Below are 16,071 nucleotides of genomic sequence, written 5' to 3' on the forward strand. Positions count from 1 at the left end.
CTGCAATCTTCTGGGACACGTCACAGGTCCCAGAAGATTGTCCGGCCATTCACAGCACGCAGCGCTCATGCGCATGGGCAGTGCTTGCCCGGCTGTGAAGCCACAGCCGGCAGGCGCCCACAGTAAGAATTCCGGCACCGTGGAGAGAAGGGGGAGAGGAGCGAGGATTCGTAAGCCTACATCACTGGACCGTGGGACAGGTGAGTGTCAGACAGTGGCGGTTCGTCCATAGAGGGCGCTGGAGCGCCGCCCCCTCTGGCTCTCACCGCCACTGAAATAACATAGATTCATGCATTGCACGAATCTATGTTATTATCGCCGCTGCCGCTGTTATTCAGATGGGGGCAGTGACTGCGTTTAATGGCATGGCACAGTGGTGACAATGGATGGCACAGTGACTGTGTTTAATGGCATGGCACAGTGGTGCGAATTGATGGCACAGTGGCTGCATTTGATGGCATGGCACAGTGGTGCAAATTGATGGCACAGTGGCTGCGTTTGATGGCATGGCACAGTGGTGACAATGGATGGCACAGTGGCTGCGTTTAATGGCATGGCACAGTGGTGACAATGGATGGCACAGTGGTGACAATGGATGGCACAGTGGCTGCGTTTAATGGCATGGCACAGTGGTGACAATGGATGGTACAGTGACTGCGTTTAATGGCATGGCACAGTGGTGACAATGGATGGCACAGTGACTGTGTTTAATGGCATGGCACAGTGGTGCGAATTGATGGCACAGTGGCTGCATTTGATGGCATGGCACAGTGGTGCAAATTGATGGCACAGTGGCTGCGTTTGATGGCATGGCACAGTGGTGACAATGGATGGCACAGTGGCTGCGTTTAATGGCATGGCACAGTGGTGACAATGGATGGCACAGTGGTGACAATGGATGGCACAGTGGCTGCGTTTAATGGCATGGCACAGTGGTGACAATGGATGGCACAGTGACTGCGTTTAATGGCATGGCACAGTGGTGCGAATTGATGGCACAGTGACTGCATTTGATGGCATGGCACAGTGACTGCGTTTAATGGCATGGCACAGTGGTGACAATGGATGGCACAGTGACTGCGTTTAATGGCATGGCACAGTGGTGCGAATTGATGGCACAGTGGCTGCATTTGATGGCATGGCACAGTGGTGCAAATTGATGGCACAGTGGCTGCGTTTGATGGCATGGCACAGTGGTGCAAATTGATGGCACAGTGGCTGCGTTTGATGGCATGGAACAGTGGCTGTGTTTGGGCACAGTGAGACTGCAATTTTTTTTTCTTTTGCGCCCCCCAAAAATTTTGAGCACCAGTCGCCACTGGTGTCAGATTATTAAAAGTCAGCAGCTACACTTTTTGTAGCTGCTGACTTTTATTTTATTTTTTCGGCGGAACTCCGCTTTACTGGAAATAGGTTTTCGTGATCTTTTCAGGCGTTTTGTTTTTTTAAACACAAAAGCGCCTAAAAACCGCCTCCGTGTGAAAGGGGTCTAACAGCCCTGCTAAAATTTTCAGAAACTGCTTTTTTCTCTCATGAGAGAAGGTGCCTGCATCGCAGTTTGTTCTTCAACCACTAGATGTCACCCTTGCACCATAATAGACATAGCTCATTGCTATGTGCTACAGACGGCTTTCTAACCATAGAGCTGTGCGGTTAGATAGTCTCCCTAACACGGCTCTGACATTTCCTGTCACGTTTCCTCTTCCTTCCTGTCGGCTGGGCGCCGCTCCCAGTCCTGTATGCAGTGACTCTTCCTGATATGAGCCCCTCAGATGGCTCTCCTGTACCCGGGGCCCGTGTTATGTGCGGGGAGCCCTTAGTGTCCCATGCAGCACAGGCTGACATGCTGTCCTATGGCTGGGAACGGTTAGGTGGAGGACGAAGCTGTCAGGCAGCACCTTATTGATTATTTCTGCTTCTTCTAGGAGTCCAGGGCCTGAGCTCCAATGGCGTGCAAGTCTAAGGTGGCCCCCAGTGTGGACTTTGATCACAGCTGCTCAGACAGTGTGGAGTACCTGACTCTGAACTTTGGGCCCTTTGAGAGTGTCCACCGCTGGAGGAGATTGCTGCCCTGTGATGAGTTTGTAGGAGCCAGGTGAGTGATGGTGACAGGTCTGGTTCTCATTAAATCACACAGTGCTGAGCAAGAATCCGCAAATGATATCCTTATAATTCAATGGCTGCCCATTATCTGAACCAGCCAAATACAAACTAATGAGATTTCTATTTGTAATGCTTTTCATACAGCAAAATGCAAGAGTTTTGCTAGATGAAAGTGAACGTGTGTGACTAAGGACACTCATACATTAGGAATGGGCTCGAACGTGTTCAAAAATCCTATGTGCTTGATCCCGCCAGGAAGCCAACACTGCACACAGCTAATTACAGGCAGTGAGATATTTCCCAGTTAGCAGCTGCACAGATCGGGAAATGTCTTACTGCCTGTGATTAGCCATGTGCATTGTCCGCTTCCTGGCTGGATCAAGCACGTGGGACTAAAAAAATGCCGAGCCCATATCTTAAGATTTAATAATTTTGCTTATTTTTTTTATTTTTTTTTTCATTCAACCAGAACAGTTGAATGAAAGAAATTATCTGAGTGCCCCATTCAAAGTAAATGGGGGAATTACTCCTGTGCTATTGTGTTCTGACAGCAGGAACGTCTCCCCCATGGTCAGAATACAATGATTAGTGATGCCAGCTATAGCTGGTGGCACTAATCGATTGGGACAAACCCAACAGGCTGGTTGTACAGAAGCTGATTGATAGCTGTACAATTAGGGTGCCTATACATGGATGCCAGTCCCTGCTGAAATGGGCACATTTTTATCGATGGATGGCGGGCTTGCTTAAGCCCAGGTACCAACTTATTTTTGAAGTTATATTGGCCTAGCATGGCACAAGGTAAATAAGTATATCTGAGACCTGACAGAATACTGTGAAAGCTTGACAATCACTGTAGTAGTCAGTGCTGCTACAGAGATCACTGCAGCTGTGCAGGTTCTGTGCTCATCTGCATACTGACCATTAGGGGTTGCTCACTTGGCACTGCCACCATTCGCAAAACACTTTATTTTTTCATTGATTGCAAGACGTTCTCTGGTTGAATGTGGTAGAGAGGGGGATGGTGAAGCCTTACTCCCTATGTCATCCAATCGGAGAACACCTTGCATTCAATAAAAATTAATATAGGATGTTCTGTGACTGGTGGCAGTGTCACGTGAGTGATCCTCTATGGTTAGTATTAAAAAGAGCACAGAACCTGGACGAGACTAACAATCGCTGTCAGGAAAGATCCCAACCATATGTTCAGTATCTGCCCAGAAACCTGGCTCAGCTTCTCTGCGATCTGCTGAGAGCCTGAGTCGGCCCCCCTTGCCCCCTCCACATCCCAGCAATCCAGTGAGTGCTGACTGGCAGTCATGGCTCTCTGCTCGAAGCAGAAGGGGGAAAAATGAGCAATCAGCAGTGTTTAGTCATTCTATTCTCACTGCAGAGTGGGTGGAGGACAGATGCAGAATCTGATCGATGTCACAAGCACCTAGGTGAGTATAACTGTTTTTTTTTTTTTTTTTTTTTTTTTATTACAAACTTCTCTTTTAAGGTTGCCAGTGGAAAGAAAAATGACCACAGGGAGTTTTTTAAATATGTTTTTCTCAAGCAGATTTAGTGTAATTGTACCTTGGAACGGTTACTTGACTAGAGCCCAGGAACTGCTTTTCATTGGTTTTATTGAAAACCAGCTATGTAGCTAAATATACCACGTCAGGCCTCTAAGAGCTGTGCTTCACTGCGATAGAAAATCATGTATACTCTTCTCCATGACAGCCTGTTTCTCCTAAACGTACAGTGCTTAAATTTTTGCCTTCAACACTTCTGGCAGTGTCAGTTGTGTGCCACTTGCTGTACGCTGGTTTCTCCTTCTGACCCCCAACATCACTGTGGGAATCAACAATGACATCTGGGTCAGTGGAAGGATCTGGCATTTCTGAAAGTGACAAATGTTGAAAAGGCTTTTTGAGGCTGCAGTACTAGAATGGAGGTAAAGTAGGAGAGATGGATTGAAAAAGATGAGTATACTACCTTCTATCGCACTAAAGTGTCTGATAGGTTTTCTTTATGCAGATTTGTAACTCAACATTTGTTTATGGATTTCTGTTCTGTACTTCTAAATATGCTTTTTCTATTCTTCACAGGCGCAGTAAACACACTGTTGTAGCTTACAAAGATGCTATATATGTCTTTGGTGGTGATAACGGGTAGGTTAAAATAAAATGTGTAAATAAAAGTAATGTAGGACCCTTTCCCTGCAGTATTTTCACCCCGGTATTGTTTTTTTGCAGCCGGCTTTCTCTTGAAAGTGCTCAGAGCGGCTCATAAACCGCTGGGGAGCTTTCAGAAGCGGTGGGAGAGAACATTTCCCCACTGGGCTTGCGGTTTCCACTGGATCGCCTGAGAAACGATTTGGTGCCTCCGGCTGGTCACAAAGGCAATAAGGCAATAAGACTAGGTCTTTGATCACCTCTATGGCCTTGGAGGACCGGAGCAACGTCATGACGTCTTTTCCGGTCCAGGGTGGAAGTAAACATTTAAATTTTTTTATCTTTTTTGCTTATAAATGTAAAAAAAAAGATTTGGGGTCTTTTTGACCCCCCATATCTTTCCATAAAGCGGACCTGTCATTCTTATAATAGGAATAAAAGTAATTAAAAAAAGTTAAAGGGACGGTGTAAAAAAAAAAAAAAAAAAAAAAAAATATGTAAGGAACCCCCATCCCTCCATGCTCTTGTGCAGAAGTGAATGCATACGTAAGTCACCTCGTGCATATTTAAAGGTATTCGCATCACACACGTGAGGTATCACCGCAAACGTTAGAGCGGTAGCAATACGTGTAGCACTAGACCTTCTCTGTAGCTCTAAACAGGTAACCTGTAAAGGCTTTTAAAGCATCGCCTATAGAGATTTTTCAGCACCATAGTTTGTCACCAGTCCATGAGCATGCGCATTTTTTAAGCATGACATGTTGGGTATCTGTTTACTTGGCATAACATCTTTCATATTAGAAAAGCAAAATGGGGTATGTATTTTATTTCTATTTTTTTTTTATTTTTTATGTTTGTGTTTTTTTTTTTGTGGTTTTTGAATTCATTAACCCACCCGGGCCTATAGAAAAATTACGGCTGGGCGGTGGTTCAGTTATCCTGACTGGGCATCGTATGACGTCCAGCAGGATAAGCCGTGATCGCGTGACGCAACACAGGCGGAACTTTACCACGTGATGCGCTGTGTCCAATCACTGCTGATCAGTGTTAACAGGAAGAGACGTTTATCGGCTTTTCCTCAATCGTGTCTGACAAAGATCGGCAGCTCTCCTGATAAGGGGGTCTGTGCTGATTATCAGCGCAGACCAACCCCCGCCGGTGGATGTCCACAAAGGACACCCACCAGATATGCCATCATGCAGATTCCAATTAGTGCCCATCAGCAATGCGTGCCAGTGCCATCAGTGATACCCACCAGTGCCACCTCATCGGTGCCGCCTTATCAGTGCCCATCAATGAAGTAGAAAACGTACTTATTTACAACATTTTATAACAAAGAAGCTTTATTTTTTTTTATTTTTTTTTTCGGTCTTTATTTGTTTTAGCAAAAATAAAAACTGCAGAGGTGATCAAATACCACCAAAAGAAAGCTCTATTTGTGGGAACAAAATGATAAAAATTTTGTTTGGGTACAGTATAGCATGACCGCTCAATTGTCATTTGAAAAGTGATGGTGCTGAAAGTAGACTTGGGCAGGAAGGGGGGAAAGTGGCCAGTATGAAGTGGTTAAAGTGTATTTTCTTCCCCCAAAAAATTGCGTTTCACAAACCGCTGCGCAAATACTGTGCGACATAAAAAATTACAATGATTACCATTTTATTGCCTAGGGTCTCTGAGATAGATAGATAGATAGATAGATAGATAGATAGATAGATAGATAGATAGATAGATAGATAGATAGATAGATAGATAGATAGATAGATAATATATTTGGGGGTTCTAAGTAATTTTCTAGCAACAAATACTGATTTAAACTTGTAAAGAAAAAGTGCTTTGGTCTTCAATTAGTTAAGGAGATTCACCCTCTCCATTTGTCCTCTTTACCTGTGAGAGTAAAAGAAAATCCCAAATTTTGGGTTGTCCGCGGAAAAGTAATAGAGGGGAAATCTTCCAATGGGGACAATAGTTCTGGTGACCTGGGGGTCCCCAGGAGATTCTCTTAATTTGCAAGGATTTCCTCTCATTTCCGGTTTGGCTATAGAACAGGAAGTGAAGGTAAATCTCCCCGATGGGACACAGATGGTAAAAAAAAAAATCTGGTAGGGGTTATCCCTTGCTCTATCCAAAATGGGGGTGGGGGAGTTTTGCCTATAGTTCTACTTTAAAACAAGCCACTGAAGTCATTCAAATAATTCTCTCCCCAGCTCGTTTTGCCTCTCCTTCCCAGTATTGATTGGGTATCTTTCTAATCTCTAACACAGAGCAGGTGGTATGTGAATGGGAGCCGGGCAAGCTAGATGGCTGAGAGATTGACCTGAAGAGCTGCAGTGATTTTGGCTGTACATGTTGAGGATGAATTGCTCCACAGTGCATAGCCTGGTCCCTGATTTAATGTCAAAGGTAACAGCTACAGAGTGCAATGCCTGATATAAAGGTACTAGAGACAAAAATAATATTCAGCATAGTTTTTGAAATACAATCCTCACATTATAAAATGGTATGCAAAATGATGGGCACATTAACAGTTAACTTTAAGGTAAATGTTACTCCAACAACTGTAAAGACTGGAAATACTGTATAGTTTTCCTTTAATACAGGATGTCAGGAGATGAAATAAGTGTTTAACTTTTTTTTTCTCTTACTACAGGAAGAACATGCTAAATGACTTGCTGAGGTTTGATGTGAAAGACTGCTCCTGGTGCAGGTAGGTGTTTGTTCTGCCAGCATCGTGGCTACTTATAACTTTATTTGCTCTGTGTCAGCTCATTATTTTTTGAAGTATTTAAAATGTACAGGAAGTGAAGGGAAATCTCCCTGAAATGGGGCACAGATGACAAATGTAACTGGACAGAAGCAGTAACTCTTTACCGCTCTTTCCAAAACAGGATCTTTAAATTTATGTATTTTGTCATTTCTGGGGTATGTTCTAGAGAATGGAAACTGCTCTATAACAGATAAATATTTGTATTTGCTTAAATTAATAGGGCTTTTACAACAGGAACTCCCCCAGCACCAAGATATCATCATTCAGCTGTGGTATATGGAAGCAGCATGTTTGTGTTTGGTGAGTAAAATGACAGTTCTAATATAATAGACTAGTGTGTGTGTGTGTGTGTGTGTGTGTGTACACTGTGTATATTAGAGCTGCGCGATTCTGACTAAAATGAGAATCACGATTTTTTTTATCTTTTTTGCTTAAGATAAAGATCAGGTTTCTCTCACAATTCTCACGGCGTAACCTCATTTTTTCACTTCATACAAAAAAAAAATTGGGCTAACTTTACTGTTGAAGTGTGTTTTTCCCCAAAAAGATTGTTTGGAAGATCGCTGCACAAATACAGTGTGACATAAAATATTGTAGCAATCGCCATTTTATTCCCTAGGGTCTCTGCTAAAAAAATATATATTATGTTTGGGGGTTCCAAGTAATTTTCTGGCAAAAAATACTGATGTAAGAAACAAGTGTCAGAAAAAGTTTTAGGCTGGGTTTCACACCTATGCGAATTGGATGCAAGTTTCCCCGCATCCAATTTGCATAGCAGGAAAATGTGACTGACTCTCTATGGAGCCGGTTCACATATCTCCCCAGCAGGGCCGGTGCGTTTTGCAGGAAAATAGTGTGCCTTTTTTGGTCCGTTTCAGGTCCGAATTCAGCCCAAAGTTTGGGCAGAAATCGGACCTGAAATGGTGAACCAGGAAGCATCGGACCCCTGCTGTGCGACGGATCCATCTTGGGTGTGAACCCAGCCTTCGTCCTTAAGTGGTTAAACTTCCCACATTTAATGTCCGAAGTTCATCCCTTTTGATCTAAGGCTGCATTCACACCTGAGCGTTTCATTTTCAGGCGCGTTTTTTACCGCAATTTTTCTACAGGTCAAAGGGTCACCAATGTAAAAAGCAGAAAAATGCTAAAAATAAACTTATTTTTTTTTCCACCGTTTTTGTAGCTTTATGCTTTAAGCTACAAAACTCTAAGGTGTGACTGGAGCTTAAGAAGGAAAAGTTACAATGTTTATAGTTATCTACCAGCAGGAACAATGTGAAAAACTTGGTAGGCTGCACAGTTTTTTTTTTTTTTTTTTTTTTTTACTTTTTTAGAACTCTATAGGGATTGTGAGGGGGGGGGTTGAAACGAGATTGTGATTTTTTTTATTTTTTTTTTATTTTACACGATTGATCGTGCAAATCTAGTATATATACAATATTGACAAAGGTATTGGGATGCCTGCCTTTATACGCACATGAACTTTAAGGCCCCTTTTCACACGGTCGGACCGTTCAGGTCTGCCTGTCAGTTTTGTCGGCGGACCTGAACGGCCGCTCCTATACATCTCGATGGAGCATCATATGTCAGCGGAGACATGTCCGCTGACATCCGACTCGATCCACTTAAATCAGAAGGATGGCGATACATCGCCATCCGTCCATGGCATATGCATCGGGTGAGATCTGATAAAAACAGACATGCTGTCCGTTTTCATCAGATCTTTCCATAGGAGACAGCGGCGCTGGACAAGCCCCTCCCACTGAGCTGGCGGACAGCTGAAAGCTGATCCCCGTGTGAAAGGGGCCTAAAGCAGACCTTCAGTCAGTCAGTTTTCAAATTTCTATCTATTAAATCTTCTTCCCTTGTTTTAACTTTGCATAGTAAGATACAATCTGACAGGAAGAATCAATGAACGCCGCGGTAGTTAATTGAGAATTACCAGTCGAAAGAAGGATGTTGGGGCTTGTAGTTCATTCACACACATAGCTATGTGAATGAATGATGCGGCCTTGTGGGCAGAGCCCTGATTTCAAAAAGTGACAGCTAGCACAGGGGAACTTCTCCCCCTTACTGCTGTCACAGGGAGGAAGGGGGGGGGGGGGAGGAATCGCACAGCGGCTGCAGCATTGGGAGCATAAAAACGTATGAATCACGTGACATGTTCCCATAGGTGCACTTTATCCTTTAAGCTTCTTCCTAAACATCATAAGCGCTGATGCATATCATTAACGTATATATTTCTAGGTGGCTACACTGGGGATATCTACTCCAATTCAAACCTGAAGAACAAGAACGATTTGTTTGAGTACAAGTTTGCAACAGGTCTCTGGACAGAATGGAAAATTGAAGGAAGGTTTGTAGATCTGCCTTTTGTCATGCTTAATAGGGAATACATATTATAACATACAGTAAGTAAAATTAAGTATTGACTATGTCACCATTTTTTCTAGGTAAATATATTTCTAAAAGTGCTATTAACGTGAACCTTTTCACCACGTGTAAGTAACAACCCATGCAATCCACATACAAAGAAACCAAAACAAACCACTTCAGAAATTAACTTATGTGTAATGAAATGACACAGGAAAAAAGTGTTGAACACGCTAACTGAAATGTATTTAATACTTCATACAAAACTCTTTGTTGGTAATGACGGCTTCAAGTTGCCTACTGTGTGGAGAAACTAGTTGCATGCGTTGCTCAGGTGTGATTGTGGCCCATTCTTCCACACAGACTTTAAATCTTAAAGGTTTTGTGGGCCTGAATCTTTGGTTCTTTTCATAGAAAATCTATTAGATTCAAGTAAGGTGAATGGCTGGGCTTTTCTAGCAGCTTTATTTTCTTTCTTTGAAATCAATTGAGAGTTTCCTTGACTTTGTGTTTGGGATCCTTGTATTGCTGAAATGTCCGCACTCATTTAATTTTCATTATCCGGGTAGGTGGCAGCAGATTTTTATTGTCTTGGTACATTTTTCCATTCATCCTTCCTTCAATGATATGAAGTTTGCCAGTACTGTATGCTGAAGAACAGCCCCACAACATGATTTTCCCACCTCCAAACTTCACTGTTGGTATGGGGGTGTTTTTGGGATGATGTACAGTACCATTTGATCTCCAAACATGGTGTGTATTGTGGCATCCAAAGAGTTCAATTTTTGTCTCATCTCACCAGACTATATTCTCCCAGTATTTCTCAAGCTTGTGTAAATGTTGTGCAGCAAACTTTAAACAAGCGTCGGCAATGGAGTCTTGTGTGGTAAGCGTGCATACAGGCCATGGCGGTTGAGTGCAATAATGCAGTTGTACCTGTTAATTCCAAGTCTTTCTGAATCTCTCAACAAGTGGTCCTTGGCTCTTGCACAAGTCTTCTGATTCTTTTCACTCCTCTGTCATTTCCTCTTTCGGAATGGCCCCAAAAGTGCTCACTGGAGCATTTCGGAAGTTTAGAAATCCTTCTGTAACGACCATCTGTATGTTTTGCAACAATAAGGTTGCAAAGGTCTCTTTGCTTTTACCCATCATGAGATGTTTCTTGTATTAAACCTTGGTAATGAGACGCCTTTTTATAGGCCCTCAGTCGAGAATGAACCAGCTGATGTTAGTTTGCACCGACAAGCGGCAGAATTTTTTCTAATTACTGATGGGTTTCCATGACTTTTTGCACCTCCCTTTCTTCATGTGTTCAATACTTTTTTTCCATGTGTCATTCCATTTTTTTTACACATAACTTAATTTCTTAATGTATTTGTTTTTGGTTTCTTTGTATGGATTGTTACAGACGTGGTGAAAATTTCATCTCAATAGCACCTTTAGAAATTATATATACTTAGAAAAATGGTGATGTGTTTACTACTTGCTTTACATGCTGTATATTGCTTTTTTATTTCCTGATTTTGTTTGGAAATTTTTTGTAAAAGCCAGTGTATGCCAAATCTGAGCTATCCCTTCCACAGACACCCCCAAGCTGACTGTTTTTCGGTTGAAAAATTATTCCTTTCAATTGGTTCCCTGATGGAAGGCAAGGATGTCTTCCACAATTTGGATCTTCTGCCATCTTATATCTGTGGCGAGCCTTGAAAAACAAATGTGATTTTTAAATAGTTATTGTTCTCTATACAATATCTCAGTGGCGGCCTGTCCACCCCCCACTCCATGCGCCTGTTCCCTAAGGCTCTAATTGGCAAAAATAAAAAGGGTGGGCTCGAGGCGCAGAGCACTGCTCCCTGAGCCCACCCAGTTGTGTGACAATAGCGAATTAATCGCTATTGTCTTCCTGATTCTCCTCCCGGCCAATCAGGAAGTGGGTCCTGAGATCTCGGCTGGAGCTGCATCCTCAATCTTCATCTCCTAAGGTAAGACCGCCTTCCCATCCATCTCCTGTTTGGGTGGCAGCGGTGTGAGTAAGTGAGGGGGGGTGGATTGTTTACCGACAAAATGTTGAGCACGAGCCGCCACTGCAGTATCTCATGATGTCTTCTTTGCATTTTACCTGATATTTACATGGCAAGATCTGGGTGATTTTGTTAGGATACCCTCAAATCTGTTCTATACACAGGGCTGGACTAATTGTTAATGAACTCGGAAGCCTGACAAACATGGGTATAAAAATATACTTGCTTGAAAATAATTTGATGTAATCTTCGAAGGTTCATGATAAATGTACGTTTATAACCAACTTGGCCCCACACTAATTTCCTCTCGCAAACATACGCTTCACCCTCTGTCCTCATTCCACTGATGTGTCCTCTCATCTGCTTAGAACATTTATTTGCAAGTTCTAAGCAGATGATATTTTAAATGGCCAGATTATTTGAGTTGGTTTAGGTGCTTTTAACACATGGAGACTTGTTTTACTTGCCTTATTTATGATGTCTCCTCATTTATTTTCCTTTTTAGATTACCAGTGGCGCGCTCAGCACACGGAGCTACAGTATACAATGATAAACTTTGGATATTTGCTGGATATGATGGCAATGCCAGGTATGCTAAATATATTCAGTGTTTTCTTTGGATAGAAAGTATTGCGTATTGGAGTAAACAAACCTAGGACTGCCACGTAGAAACTGCTGTTTTAGTCATATAAATGCCTTAAAATATGATGCGATTTAAAGGAAAGTGGGTTGTCATCGATTTCATCAAGTTTGATTGTGCTAGTGTATGCCACCTTCTGGTGTAACTTTACATACACCGTTTTGGGTGGAGTGATTTAGGGTTTATTTTACCACTGTTTCTTTGAGAGTTGATCTTTGCTCCTCTTTCTGGCTGTTCACCCTTCATGTATTCTATGAAGAACCCACTAGGGGGTAGATTTTCTATGACATGATATTTGGTCTATGCACTTCAGACAGCAGTGCTAGATTTAGATCACTGCAGAGCCTTGGCTGTTATGATCGGATTGGTTTTGGGGGCAATGTATCCCAGCCAGGGTCACATAGGCTGGATATGGGTTTCAGTTCTCCCTCATACCACTCTAATTTTTAACCTTTCAAAAAAACAAAAAAAAAGCGAACTCGCGGGACCTACAGTACAATTCTGCACAAATAAAGCAGTGACATTTCGAAGCTAAAATATTAATATTAACCAATTAGAACCAGCACACCCATCTGCTCTGTATAGACCATGCACATTGCTCCACTTTGTATAGGTTTTATGCATTGATCATACACACATTTTATTAACTGATATATATTCTTGTATTTAGACTAAATGACATGTGGACAATCAGTTTGCAAGACCGGGATTTATCAACTTGGGAGGAGGTAATCTGAAATGTACACAAAATTACTGGAGTTTATCATAGTTGAATTTGTTATTGGGCATTTATAGGCTGCAAACATCAATGAATATATGAATAGAACAAAATGAATGTAAAAGACTTTGAACATCTAGCAGCCATCTAATTTAATGTCTTTACCACTGATTGCCTGATAAGTGAGGCTGGGTAATTTAATCCTTCTTGGTAATGAAAGATCATTGTAGGCCCAATATCTGTGTGGCTGTGGGTGGATGGGGTGTGCTTTTGATTGCTCTGTGACATGTCTCAGGTGAATGTAACTGAAGACTTGGTGTTTGTTTTGCAGATCGAGCAGAGTGGAGAGATCCCACCATCTTGCTGTAACTTCCCAGTGGCTGTCTGCAGGGATAAAATGTTTGTCTTTTCTGGTCAAAGTGGGGCAAAGATCACAAACAACTTGTTCCAATTTGAATTTGCAGAGAAAGTGTGAGGATCAAATATTTTCCTGATACATTTCACACACTGAATGCCTGACTATAAACAGGGATCTTGAGCCAGAAAAGTAAGGGCCAGATTCACGTAGAGTGGGCGCATCGTAATGTAACCGGTTTACGTTACACCGCCGCAATTTTTGCGATTTAGTGCCCGATCCACAAAGCACTTACCTGGAAATTTGCGGTGGTGTATCGTAAACAGGTCCGGCGCAAGGCGGCCCAATTCAAATGGGGCGGGTACCATTTAAATTAGGCGCGCTCCCGCACCGGACGTACTGCGCATGCTCCCGTCGCAAATTTCCCGACGTGCTTTGCGCGAAATTACGACGCGCCGACGTTTTGTGAAAAAAGACTTACGCCGGGAAAATTAAAAAAAAAATGAAAGACGGGCATACTTTAACATGGAGTACTTTTACACCATGTTAAAGGTGCCTTATCTTTGCGACGGAAATCTAACACTTGCGACGCTGTAACGACGGGAAAAATCTTCGTGGATCGCCGTAACTCCTAATTTGCATACCCGACGCTGGTTTACGACGCAAACTCCCCCCAGCGGCGGCCGAGGTACTGCATCCTAAGATCCGACAGTGTAAAACAATTACACCTGTCGGATCTTCTGGCTATCTATGCGTAACTGATTCTATGAATCGGTCGCATAGATAGAAACAGAGATACGCCGTCGTATCTCTTTTGTGAATCTGGCCCTAAATTCTGTGTTCAAACAGCTCACTATTGTTTATAACAATGTCCTTTTTATACTGTTGGACTAATTTGCTCTATGAAGTCACAACTGTGTCCTTGACTCCATGGTTGAAAAGTGAGACTGGCAGAGCTGTTGTGTTCATTCACAAAAGGTATTCTCCAGTCACAAAATGTACTGTGAATGCACTAGATTCTGGCAGCACTGAATAACCACTCCATTCACCATAGTTGAAGTATATTGCTTTTGCAGCAGAGACTGTAAAGCTATTTTGCTGAAGAAATACAGAGCAGTGCACGGTGTGTGCATGGTACAACTCGCCACTTACAGCATGAGCCCTAAAGTGATCTATGATCAATTTACATATGGGCAATGTACCACAACTTTTAGCTTGTGGATGACTGACATTGACACTTAAAGTTTATAGTTCACTAACGGGATACAGACAGAAACAAACTGACCTGATTTTAACCATTTCCTACTGCATTATGGTTTTTAACCATTTCCTACAAACAAACATTTTGGTTCTAGATACATTTTAACGTCTGTAGATCTCAATGCCTTACACTATGTAGTGGTTCCTAGACTACGGACACATTAGCATATACGGTAGTAATTTTATTAGTAATGAACAAAATGATAGAGGATTTACTGTTCTGATGCATGTTGTTTCTTGTGGTACAGCTGGATGCGTATTCCTACTGAGCATTTACTGCGTGGTTCCCCTCCTCCCCCGCAGAGACGCTATGGACACACAATGGTGGCTTTTGACCGTCACCTGTATGTGTTTGGGGGTGCAGCAGATAACACTTTGCCTAATGAATTGCACTGCTATGATGTGGACTCTCAGTCCTGGGAGGTGATCCAGCCTAGTCCAGATAGTGAGGTGAGATCTTCTACATTGTATAGATTTATTTTTTATCCCTTCAGCTAGCCCTATAATGTCTGTAAATAGCCTGACATTTGTTGCTGTGCATGTGCTGCATGATAAAAAAAATTTGAGGAAAAACTCAATGGCTAATTGGGCAATGCAGCCATTAACTTTTTCATGACTGGGGATCATTATAGCCTAAAAGCCCTGAATAAATTTATTTGTAAACCTCTGTGATCATGATTGGCTGTTATGGTTGATCCCATGATTTGAAACCATCCGTACTGGTTCCTGCTCACTATCTGGAAACCTGCGGTTCTCGGTTATTTTGTTGCCAGAAAACTAGGTAGTAAACTCCCCCTTATTGCAAAGTTTATTAAAAAAAAATTCAGCTGTAATTTTTTTATATACATTGTAATTCATTGAAGGTTGCAGCCTGACAACTTCTGTTGCCAGCCACTGTGCATCTTTGTGCAAGGCACATTGACTTCTCTGAGATCGCCACAATTGCCTGTCATGGTGATCGCTTGATTGGGAACTATAATGAATGCTGTTCCTAATCACTAGCTGGAAACCTTGAGCTGTCATAAATGGCATGGTCAGAGAAAGTAGAAGCACACAGTTGCATAGTTTGTACTTCTTGCCTGGTTTTAAAGCCCTAAAGTGTGTGTGTGTGTGTGTGTGTGTGTGTGTGTGTGCTGTGTGTTGTGTGTTTTTTTTTTTTTTTTTTGGGTTTGTATGCATTAAAGTCTAAATTCACCTTTGGATCATGGTACATGTTCTACCCGTTTTTAGGGTGAAACCTGTAACATGTTCCAGCATCTACAGCTGATCCCTAGTCCCCGTGACCGCTAGCAGGGGATCTTCTCCTCACACTCACTGTCATAATTTGAAAAACGCGTGGCCATGGAGGGCTCCGCCCACACGGCTGCATCATTTATTCACAGTTTCCTTCTGTTGCAGATGGGGACCCAAGACGAGGAGGATCAGGGCTGCTCTGTGCAAAACCATTGCGCAGAGCAGGTAAGTATTACAGGCTTATTATTTTAATAAAAAATAATGAAGATTTATGTTCACTTTAGCATTTTTATGGCATAGGGAACAGTACTTTTATAATAAAGTATGGATTGTTGATATCAGGAGGAATACATTAATTTTCAGTTCACACACCTCTTAAAGCGGAAATAAACCCATCCATAAAACAGTTTCGCTTCCGTCGCATGCCAGAAATACTCCTTGGTTG

At 42.4% G+C, this 16,071-nt stretch overlaps 1 protein-coding gene across 3 annotated transcripts in view; it reads left to right on the plus strand.

The window, feature by feature from the left end:
• Window positions 1–1,687: 1,687 nt before the first annotated feature.
• LZTR1 (leucine zipper like transcription regulator 1) overlaps window positions 1,688–16,071 on the plus strand; it is a 43,979-nt gene continuing 29,595 nt past the window's right edge. For 2 of the 3 annotated variants that reach the window (XM_040345137.1, XM_040345154.1), the window contains exons 1-10: window positions 1,688–2,095; window positions 4,197–4,259; window positions 6,910–6,966; window positions 7,247–7,326; window positions 9,274–9,382; window positions 11,926–12,009; window positions 12,731–12,788; window positions 13,110–13,249; window positions 14,642–14,843; window positions 15,792–15,851. In XM_040345137.1, coding sequence (XP_040201071.1) covers window positions 1,947–2,095; window positions 4,197–4,259; window positions 6,910–6,966; window positions 7,247–7,326; window positions 9,274–9,382; window positions 11,926–12,009; window positions 12,731–12,788; window positions 13,110–13,249; window positions 14,642–14,843; window positions 15,792–15,851 — 1,002 coding nt within the window. In that variant the 5' untranslated portion in view covers window positions 1,688–1,946. The remainder of the gene's footprint in view (window positions 2,096–4,196; window positions 4,260–6,909; window positions 6,967–7,246; window positions 7,327–9,273; window positions 9,383–11,925; window positions 12,010–12,730; window positions 12,789–13,109; window positions 13,250–14,641; window positions 14,844–15,791; window positions 15,852–16,071) is intronic. The other variant, XM_040345145.1, reaches the window with a different exon arrangement.

The sequence above is a fragment of the Rana temporaria genome, chromosome 1 (genome assembly GCF_905171775.1).
Source record: "Rana temporaria chromosome 1, aRanTem1.1, whole genome shotgun sequence".
Lineage (NCBI taxonomy): Eukaryota > Metazoa > Chordata > Amphibia > Anura > Ranidae > Rana > Rana temporaria.